Here is an 11748-nt window from a genome sequence, read left to right on the forward strand (position 1 = left end):
CTCACTCACTCACTCACAGGACTTGACTCTAGGAACTTGATTTAACTTGCACCAGATGCATAGTGACATGAAAACCAAGGTGCACCAAACAAACCTTTATGCACCTTGGTCCCATCAATTCCGGGGTAGAATAGGTCTTCAGCAACCCATGCTTGCCGTAAAAGGTGACTATGCTTGTCATAAAAGGCGACTAATGGGATCGGGTGGTCAGGCTCGCTGACTTGGTTGATGCATGTCATCGATCCCAATTGCAGGGATTGATGCTCATGATATTAGTCACTGGATTGTCTGGTTCAGACTCGATTATTTACAGACCGCCGTCATATAGCTGGAATATTGCTGAGTGCGGCATTAAACAACAAACCAACCAACCAATCAAAGTTTACCATAGGTCATTTTGAATGTAATGTCAAATGAGGTTGAATGATTTCTGAAATAGGCACCTAAACGTGATTTTCTTTCTTCTTCTTCTCTATTCTGATACTACATGAACTGGCAATATGTTGTGATGAATACTATTTGGAGATGTAACTGTGATATTTGCCTTGTGAAAGAAAACTTAAGAGTTACTGCATGTGGCACAAGCTGTTTTTTGCCTTTATCATGGTTATGCATGTATTGTTGATATACTGTAAATCTTGAAATTAACGCGAGCGTATATTAAATGCGAAAAATGCGAGTGGTCTTGGCTCGCATTATTAAACATCGCATTTATATCAGCAATAAGACATTTTGTATAGTAGAAATACCAACTTAGACATACATTGAAAACAAACAACTATGTTTTCAACATCACTGTTTATTGAGCAGCACTTGTAACAAGTATATAAACAATATCATTCAAACACTAATTACATCCTGTGAATTGTCACTGCTGAGGTCAAGACAAGAGTTCTACACACTTATGTCATCACTGATCACACCTGCAAGTCCAGACAGTGCCATTCACCCAACACGGTGTCTTTGTTCTTTGCGACTGCGTCAAAGGCCGACACGCATGCATTGTTTTAGCGGAAGTACAGTACTCAGCGCTAATAAGCAGTTCTATTTGGTGTGTGATTGGATTAATGTAAGGATGAGGATTCTCCTGTAAACCTGTCAGAGGACATTTTCTTTAGATAACATATCCACTGATGCTTGAGAGGAGGGGGGTGTCGCATTCATATTGAGTCGCATTTTTGGCAAGGGGCCAGCGTTCGCATTCTTTTGGAGACGCATTAATTTCACGAATTACAGTATTTAGAAATAATTGGATTGCCACTTGGTTTGTTTGGTGAAGAAGGTCCATTGTTCTTGTGTCAGGTGACAGGAGATAGATTTATTGTGATACCGGTAGTTATATCATGATGGGATGATCGAATTATTAAACTTGCATATTGTTCATGAAATATGTCCATCTTGTTACCATTGCGATGGTTGGGTATGGCTGATTGTGTGATTCAAATGAGTGACAACTTTGATAAACTGATGGGACCAGTGGGCAACCTGGTTGTCTGATGCCTCGGTTTTCATGTCAGCATGCACTGGTGCAAGTTAACTCAAGTTCCTTACATCCAGCCCTGCTATAGTTTCAAGTTCCTTACATCCAGCCCTGCTATAGTTTCAAGTTCCTTACATCGAGCCCTGCTATAGTTTCAAGTTCCTTACATCCAGCCCTGCTATAGTTTCAAGTTCCTTACATCCAGCCCTGCTATAGTTTCAAGTTCCTTACATCCAGCCCTGCTATAGTTTCAAGTTCCTTACATCCAGCCCTGCTATAGTTTCAAGTTCCTTACATCCAGCCCTGCTATAGTTTCAAGTTCCTTACATCCAGCCCTGCTATAGTTTCAAGTTCCTTACATCCAGCCCTGCTATAGTTTCAAGTTCCTTACATCCAGCCCTGCTATAGTTTCAAGTTCCTTACATCGAGCCCTGCTATAGTTTCAAGTTCCTTACATCGAGCCCTGCTATAGTTTCAAGTTCCTTACATCCAGCCCTGCTATAGTTTCAAGTTCCTTACATCCAGCCCTGCTATAGTTTCAAGTTCCTTACATCCAGCCCTGCTATAGTTTCAAGTTCCTTACATCCAGCCCTGCTATAGTTTCAAGTTCCTTACATCCAGCCCTGCTATAGTTTCAAGTTCCTTACATCCAGCCCTGCTATAGTTTCAAGTTCCTTACATCGAGCCCTGCTATAGTTTCAAGTTCCTTACATCGAGCCCTGCTATAGTTTCAAGTTCCTTACATCCAGCCCTGCTATAGTTTCAAGTTCCTTACATCCAGCCCTGCTATAGTTTCAAGTTCCTTACATCCAGCCCTGCTATAGTTTCAAGTTCCTTACATCGAGCCCTGCTATAGTTTCAAGTTCCTTACATCGAGCCCTGCTATAGTTTCAAGTTCCTTACATCGAGCCCTGCTATAGTTTCAAGTTCCTTACATCCAGCCCTGCTATAGTTTCAAGTTCCTTACATCCAGCCCTGCTATAGTTTCAAGTTCCTTACATCCAGCCCTGCTATAGTTTCAAGTTCCTTACATCCAGCCCTGCTATAGTTTCAAGTTCCTTACATCCAGCCCTGCTATAGTTTCAAGTTCCTTACATCCAGCCCTGCTATAGTTTCAAGTTCCTTACATCCAGCCCTGCTATAGTTTCAAGTTCCTTACATCCAGCCCTGCTATAGTTTCAAGTTCCTTACATCCAGCCCTGCTATAGTTTCAAGTTCCTTACATCCAGCCCTGCTATAGTTTCAAGTTCCTTACATCCAGCCCTGCTATAGTTTCAAGTTCCTTACATCCAGCCCTGCTATAGTTTCAAGTTCCTTACATCCAGCCCTGCTATAGTTTCAAGTTCCTTACATCCAGCCCTGCTATAGTTTCAAGTTCCAATCAAATGTGAAGCATGATTGTTGTTACATGTAATTGAAGTCAGACAGTTTTCAGCGAGTTGGAATAGTGTTCAGCATAGCTTGTTCCAGCTGTTTCCAACTGCACTCGTCTGTAAATTTGATAAGGTAGAGTCACTTCCCATATGTATTTACCATGCTTGAATGATCTATATAATAAAACCAAATGTCAAAACAAGGAAGGTCATGTTTTGTTTTTGTTCTCATCAAGTCAGCAATGGTCATGTTGCCAAAATTATTTCCTAAATATTTTATTCTGATGGGGAAACACATCTTTTCTTTGAGGCTTTACTAACTTGAAAATGGGCACGACTGTGTGAGTGTGTTGAGTTTCATTATACATTGAACACTTTTTAAGGTAAATAAATCCCACGGTCCTGACTGACAATGTATATGTGAGTACCCCCAAAGGGTGATGTGGAGTTCAACACTGAAGGCATCAGCTGAGTGTCCTTATCACCAACAAAGAAGATGCTAATCTACTTACATCACAAGGGCTATGAAGTATGAACACAAAGCACTTACACAATGTCAACCACTGACACTCATTGAGAGCATTTCTAACCAGAATAGATTTGTTTTTGTTTGTTGTTTAACACCGCACTCAGCAATATTCCAGCTATATGACGGCGGTCTGTAAATCGATAATCGATTCGGGACAAGACAATCCAGTGTTGACATTATGAACATCGATCCCCACAATTAGGAATACCGTAGGTGAAATGGGTTTAACGTCGTGTCCAAGATTATTGCACTTATAATGCGACGTGCATGTACGTGTGTGTTTGCTTGTACTAGTCCGGACTGATGAGATACCATGCCGCAGTTTAACAAGAATACCCCACTCAGACACAGTATACTGACTCCGAGCTGACCAGTCCTTGTTTTAGCCCCAAAGTGCCGAGCGCCAGACAGGGTAACAAGTACCATCTTTTAACGTCTTTTGGTATGACGCGGCCGGGGATCGAACCCCGGACCTTCCGCTCTCCAGGCAGACACTCTACCACTAGACCACGGAGGCGGTCACATACTGGGTCCTCTCATGCTGCTGTGGAAATCCACAGTGCAACTAACGACTAAGAACTCACCATATTTTTTGGCGACCACCAAGACTTGCAGTGTAAATCATTTGTTTCAATCTCAACATGAATGCTTCATAATCCAATATTTGTGTCAGTTCAACCCTGAACATGTTAAATAAAAACTGCGAGATATGAAGTAGTTAACAAGTTTAATGTCCCAAAATAAGTTGTATTCTTTCACTTGTGCTTGTCTGACACCCTTTACATGCAGCTTAATATTTCAAGTTCTATAAACACATTTACACCAAGACAACTATACACAATTTACAAGTGCATACTCATTCAAGAACGTGGTGGACGACATGAGCTGATATTGAAGTTCAACAATGATTCCGACATTCTCAATCAAGTAGTTCTCTTTCAGACAAGGTTTATACAGCCATGAATAAATAATAACATCAAGGAAGGATAAATTCTGATAGGTATTTGGTATCATGAAAACATTTTTCTAAATGTCACGAATTCGTGTTTCCATGGTAATCAGAAGTTCAGCTTGATCAACTTGAAAATATGAAAATACAGGTCTTAAGTCAAGAAAAAGCTCAAACAAGGGTTTACTCAAAATGACATATTAATATTTAGATCACACACTCAACACATACTGTTAAACACTGAGCTGATGTGGTCAGATCATTTCTTTCTACGCTCTGAATCCAATGTTCAGTGGCAGACAGGACTTGACCTTAACTCCCAAACTTCAAAGAAACCAGAGCTCCATTGCTATGTGATCGTAACTCCCTTACTTTAACATTGGCTTATGATTGTCGTAGCGCTACGATCACATTGTGGATCGGGCCACTGAGCATGAATTCTATCGAGGCTAACCAGACTCCCATTCCACAAAGCAATCTTAGCGCTATGACTATCATAAGCCTATGTTAAAATAAGGGTGTTATGATCACCTTAGGGCTAAGATCGCTTTGTGGAACGGGACCCAAACCTTCTTGCAAACAATTGTAGCAAAGCAATAGAAAGTAGTTTCTACTGCTGTAGACATGTGGCCCAACATGGGAGAAAACTTGGGTCGTAGATTTACGCAAGTGTGGAGAAGTCCATGTATGGTGCCGACAGACCAAGGTCTGCCCACTTGGCTCCCATCTGCTTCACAGACTCCATGATGGAGAGCAATGTCTTTATACACTGCTTAGTGGGTACAACACAGTCATAGTGATGGTCCAGATCTAGGATAAAACAAATACATGAACCAGAGTGAGTGAGTGAGTGAGCTGGGTTTAACGCCATAACAGTATTCCAGTTATATCGCGGCGTGTCAGTTTAATGTGGGAGGAAAGCCCAAAGTTTACCACTTCGGTGCTGACAAACCTAGAAACATAATCGGGGCGAACCGGGATTCGAACCCACAATCATAGGTTTCTGGCGTGCCCAAGGGACGCAACTCTGCACAGCGAATCGTGGCGCCTTAGACGACTGGGCCCCCCATGAACTAGAAGTGAGCAAGTATGGTTTTACGCCGCTTTTAGCAATATTTCAGCAATATCACGGCGGGGGACACCAGAAATGGGCTTCATACGTTGTACCCATGTGGGGATTTGAACCCGGGCTTTTGGCATGACGAGTGAACGCTTTAACCACTAGGCTACCCCGACCTAACCAGAAGGAAAGGCCTACCATGAAGATTACATACATAACAATTCCCAATGATTATTTTTATGATACATTTATATAATGTACCTATCCAGATAATAGTATCTGCTCAAAGATACGGTTTATTTGTTCCCCAACCAGTGGATCTGTATGCATTCAAATTATCATTCTCACCTCCCTGGGGAGTATACAATGACGTAACATTTAAGGAAATAGGTGACAAAACAATGTGACGTCGGACTAGCGAAAGGTGTGTGCATCAATCATTCTTAAGATGCCTTAAAAAAACAGGATGATCATAATGACTTTTTATAAGAGGAGATTAAAGTATATTCTTTACAAACTTAAACTAGAAAACATGAGAAAGGTAAAAATGTTGACAGGTTTGGTTTATTGGTATTGTTGCATCACAAAGTATTGAATATATTAAATAAATATATTATGGTATCTGGGATCAGAAATGAAAGAAGAAAGCAGGTCTGGTGTAGTCTTTGCCCTTCACTGCCCTCTCGACCCTTGACAACACGTGATGCACAATGATATGTTAAGCCAATGTACGCAGATGAGGTGACAATGGTCATTGCTGGGTTGATAGAACTTCAATCGACATCACGGTTCTAACCGATTTCATAGAAATGATTTACTAATTCAGTGTTCTGCCAAGACACTGACCAACTGGGGACAGGGATCCCTTCAGCATAAATACATAGGGTCATTTTCAAAACTTGTGAGGTCAAACTCTCCAATAACATAAAACTTAAAAACCCATGGAATGCAGGTCATTAACGCCCTTAGCCAGACACGGAATTTTCACAGGACATCTTTTACAGATATTAAGATTTAAAAAATGTGTATACTCAATTCTGAATGAACCATTTATGACTTTCAACCAAATTGAGATGCATAAGGCAACTAAAATCATGACGTCTACATTCAAAATAGAAGCAGCTGTCTTGTGATATAAACTGTTTTTGAGTCAGTAAGTGACTCCTATAATTATATAAATAAACCCATCTACATGAATGCGCCCCTTGTCCCACTGAGAGTATATATCATGCGCCAATCTATAAAATATTTCGAGAATCCCGCGAGGCCACTGCCTCGACAGAACACTGCTAATTTCTAAATTGGATTTGTCAAATGAACTGCACAACATCAATGGTGTCAGTTTGTGGATGGCAAGGCTAAATCACATGGTTTTAAACCAATTCTCCAGAAAAGAATTACGGTCCAATTTGGAATTGGTCAAATGAACTAACATGGCTACACACGATGATGATGGCATGAGAAAGTTTATGTACAGTATTAACAAACGTACATGCTTCATGTCAACGATGTCATAACAAAATAACTTAGACGACGTAAGTGCATACATTTAAATAATGCAACAGCAAGTCGCATGAAACAGAAAATTCACAAGAAAAGTGTTACCATATCATACAGGGACACCATGAATAATTCTTATCAACTTTCCCGATGTCAGGATTCAAACCTGGACCTATATGCAACAAATGAACACATTTACAACAACACTACCCCAAATTAAATCACAATAAATTTTATCCAAAAAAGCCTTTTCCTGGTTTCTTGTGTATCAGAACGGTCACAAGAATGTTCAAACAGACTTTCAATTTTTGTCAATGTTATATCAGAAGAATTAGCAGTCAAGTTACCATGACACGATCAAATCCTGTTTCGTATAATAATATGCTTTCATTTTTTAGCAATAACCTAAAATATTTATGTTGTATTATTTAGATGTATGCAAATCTGTGTTATACATGTAACAGAAATGACCCTTTCATGAAAATTAAGTTCTAAAACGACAAAATGATCAAAGCTCCTCCCTCTTCTTGTGAGCCTCGGGGGCATACTTGGGCATCAGTTCTTTAATAACACGTACGAAGTCTGATTTTTCGGCACATCCTTTGCAGGCAGACGATTCACCCCACCCCTCAAGGATCTTCTTCAATTCCTTGACCTTCATTTTCTTGAAGTCAGCCTTGGAAAGGTCAATCTCCTTATCTGAGGATATAAAATGTTTTGTGTTATAATTTTAACCAATATCAACTGGCAATCATGCATAACCACTTTTGATTGTTTAATTATGAAAGATATGTCTTGGTAAAAAAATGGAGAAAATATTCAGGAACACATAAGGTACTACAGCTTTATCATTTTTATATTTTCTTTCTTTGTTTACAGCCGCAGTCATCAATATCCCAGCTATATGTAAATAATCAAATCTGGACCAGACAATACAGTGATTGACATCATGAGTATTGATCAACGCAATTGGGATACAATGACATGTATCAACCAAGTCGGAAGGGGTGCTAATTGGGATTGTTCACTAGCTAATATATTAGCAAATATCGCTGTGGGCGCTTATTACGTCATTTGTCCTTGTTTCAGCCCCTTAATGCCGAGCGCCAGACAGGCTAACAACAAGTACCATCTTTTAACATCTTTTGGTATGACACGGCCGGGATCGAACCCCGGACCTTCCCCTCTCCAGGCAGACACTCTACCACTAGACCACGGAGGCGGGGATCGAACCCCGGACCTTCCGCTCTCCAGGCAGACACTCTACCACTAGACCACGGAGGCGGGGATCGAACCCCGGACCTTCCACTCTCCAGGCAGACACTCTACCACTAGACCACGGAGGCGGGGATCGAACCCCGGACCTTCCGCTCTCCAGGCAGACGCTCTACCACTAGACCACGGAGGCGGTCATATACTGGGACCTCTCATGCTGCTGTGGAAATCCACAGTGCAATTAACGACTAAGAACTCACCATATTTCAGTTCACAGATCTGGCTATCCTTCTTCTTAAGGTCTTCACAGATCTTCTCATTGGGTTTGTAGAAGCTCACTGGTTTGGAGATGTCCTGGAGGATGGCAGTTGCCGAGGTCTCTAAACCCCCGACATAGTAGCACTGAAACATGAAGCGTGCACCATAGAAATACATACAATCTCATTCAAATCAGCTGAACAAAGATCTGAGGACACTCTACTCAAGTCACATCAGACCGACCTTTTGCAAACGACAAATGGAATGAATGACACGAAGTCGACATTTGCCAATCAGAAGGCAGTTTTCTCATGCATTACGGCCATAGTTTCAAACTGGCGACTACGCTTTGAAACATATTTTGAAAAATTCTCGATAATAATGAAACATTTGAAATCTGAAAAAGAACTTCTAGAACGGCTAATAGATGTCCCAGATTGCATGGATTCAGTCATAAAGCCTCTAACTGTTGTTGGGAATACCCCATGTTAAAATTTGAGGTTGCATGATTAGAAAACACATTACGACTGTCAGGGTTAGAAATTGGCACTAGTCCTATAGTCCTTGCCAAACTGCCCAATAGTTAAGGTATCATAAGGACTAGTAGAAACTTGCCATTTTTAAGGTTTTTGCTAAATATTATCATTATAAGGATTAGTGGACCAAAAATGTTAGTTTCTACCGCTGACTGTCCTGTCATGATCTGGTGAGGGACACTGATTGGCTGGATGAAAGGTCGTTCTGATGTGACACGTAATGGGATGTCCTCTGATCTTTGTTAGTGCTGGCAGGGCTCACTTATACCCTCGACTTCGAATCCAACATATTTCCAATATTTTCTCAGAAAATTCTCTTATCGAAATCAAACATTGCACTGCACCTTTCCAATTGGTATAGAAACTGTACCCCCAATTTGAAAAAAATCCATGAAGTAGTTTTTAAGTTACAGCTTGCATGAAAGTTGAAGTAACACAATTTCCTACGTTCCAAAGATGAAAAAATCATATTTTTTTCGGAAAATGCAGATCAGAATTAAACATTGCACTTCAACTCTTAAATTTGTGTGGAAACTGTTCCCCCAGTTTGAAAAGAATCCATGCAGTGGCTTTCCAGCTATAGGAAAAAAATGTGTATGTAAAAAGAATTCTAATGCATTGTTTTTTTTAAAAAGCTGTACTTTTAGTCCAAATATTAAAATGAAACCTTACACTGAACCTCTCCTATAGGTATAAAAAGTGGTCATCAAGTTTGAAAAGAATCTGTGTCGTAGTTTTGAAGTTATATGTCACACAAGAAAATGTCCTAAACAGGACAGACGGACGGAAATCATTGGTATAACTATATCACTGTATATACCCCTGCCCCTATAGGTCATGGGTATAATCATGATAATAATGCAAACAATTACTTGAGAAACTACGAAAAACTGAATATGTAAGTAGTCATAACATTGTCTGCCAGACACGTTGGGCAAGTGGAAGAAAATTTCATGAAGCCTGACAGAAAAGTTACCAGCTGCAGGCAAGGTTGGAAACTGGAACTTTATATATAAACATGCAGTTGACTCCCTTGCCTCAGGAAGATGGGCAGAACCATCCCCTCGTTGAGGTTTTGTTTGTTTGTTGTTTAATGCCGCACTCAGCAATATTCCAGCTATATGATGGCAGTCTGTAAATAATCGAGTCTGGACCAGACAACCCAGTGATTGACAGCATGAACATCAATCCTTGCAATTGGGATCGATGACATGTATCAACCAAGTCAGCGAGCCTGACCACCCGATTCCGTTAGTCGCCTTTTACGACAAGCATATAGTCGCCTTTCACGACAAGTATGGGTTGCTGAAGACATGTTCTACCACGGAATCTTCCCGTTATTGAGGGAGAGCATGAGGAGTACCCATGCTAACCCCATGCCCTTCTGCATGTTCTGCTTAGGAGATGCACAAAGTGTCTTACGTTCTATACACAAAAGCATGATTAAAAGATTCTTACAAATCTCTCTTCTTTCAAACGAAGGTTCTTGCAGAATTTCTTGAACTTTGTTTCAATTAAATCTGTAGATTTTCTATCTGCATCCGCTAATTGATCTGTGAACTTGTTCAGAGTCTTGATGCAAACTGAAAAAAAAGAAATAATGCTCAGTTGGAAATGTATGAAACATTAATACATGTATCTTTATGATGAAATCTAACTTTCACAGGAACAAATATATATTTTTATTGACCAAAACTGAAAGTGTGCAATCAGGCTAATGGTCTCTGTTCCATTTCAAATATATGCGAAAACTTAGCAATTGCTAGCAATAATCTGTTCACAAATTTTCCATTTCCTTAAGTTTTAAACATCAATTTGCTTTCTCAGAGAGATAAAGATCCATTTCAAGCTTCTCTCAGAAAATGAACATGCATGTGTTGCCTCATGCCTTTTTCTTGAAACAAATTATCAATATTGCAATAATCTATCTTTAGTACTATTATTATCACATTCTGTGAATCAAAACAAATCATAGATCTATATATAATAATGCAACTCTCTTAATATTTCATATTGGTTCAATATTTCATCAGTTATGTCATCGTTATCACCTGAATCGGATCTAAAAGTATTTTGGTTATGAACAAACTCCATTATCTGTTCTGTTCTACCAAGTCTACAAAACATCTATACTGAATCCTATTGATATGTTGTTTACAAACTATCATAACTCATAATTCACTCACATCCATTTCTGTAGTACCTAATCAAGATAAGAACTATTGTCATTATTGAATCCACTACCATAACAGTATAAAGAATTTCATAAATAGCCTAATTGAAAAACACTTTAAATTCAAATATAAATTAATGAGATCAAATTCATTTTGGCCTTAATCGAACCAAGATTTAGTGACCCCTAAGATTCTGAATTTTCGGTATGAATTTTATGAAGTAGAACGTATCAAGTTAATTATTCAAACTTCAATAAATACCTTACCTTCACAGTCTCCTTCTTTCAAAGCTGCCCAAGCTGTTGTTGCGACACTGTAAATCACAAACAGCGAAAAAGCTTGGACAACCCCAACTTTCAATGTAGGAAGCATGTCTGTATGTTTTTTTCAGACAATCACACTCCCTCAAATTTCTAAATGTCAATTCAGTGACAGATCTATACAAAACTGTTCGCTTTGTCTTAAATTCGTCCTGTCGCTTCGGTCTATGAAATCAGACTTCTTATGATACACCTGGAGCACGTCCTCTAACACGTTTGAGAAAATTCAACACAATTTACACACGTACACGTCAGTGAATTTCAACAAGCACGCGTGTACCCGGCAATTCTAGTCAACTCGCGTGTAGTCGACGTGTTTCCCTCACCCATAGTCCAGTTGGCGAAATTTGATTG

The 11748-nt window shown here is 39.7% G+C and overlaps 1 protein-coding gene across 1 annotated transcript; it reads right to left on the minus strand.

Annotated features, from left to right (window-relative positions):
• Positions 1–4092: 4092 nt before the first annotated feature.
• Positions 4093–11725, minus strand: LOC124117686 (mesencephalic astrocyte-derived neurotrophic factor homolog). Its single transcript, XM_046479671.2, has 4 exons — positions 11341–11725; positions 10359–10483; positions 8367–8508; positions 4093–7590 (listed from the first exon to the last, which is right to left on the minus strand). Exons 1-4 carry the CDS (start codon positions 11444–11446, stop codon positions 7400–7402), a joined length of 564 nt encoding a protein of 187 aa, XP_046335627.2. The 5' UTR covers positions 11447–11725; the 3' UTR covers positions 4093–7399.
• Between the last annotated feature and the right edge of the window lie 23 nt (positions 11726–11748).

The sequence above is a fragment of the Haliotis rufescens genome, unplaced genomic scaffold (genome assembly GCF_023055435.1).
Source record: "Haliotis rufescens isolate VD_foot unplaced genomic scaffold, xgHalRufe1.0.p SCAF_16, whole genome shotgun sequence".
Taxonomy (NCBI): Eukaryota; Metazoa; Mollusca; class Gastropoda; order Lepetellida; family Haliotidae; genus Haliotis; species Haliotis rufescens.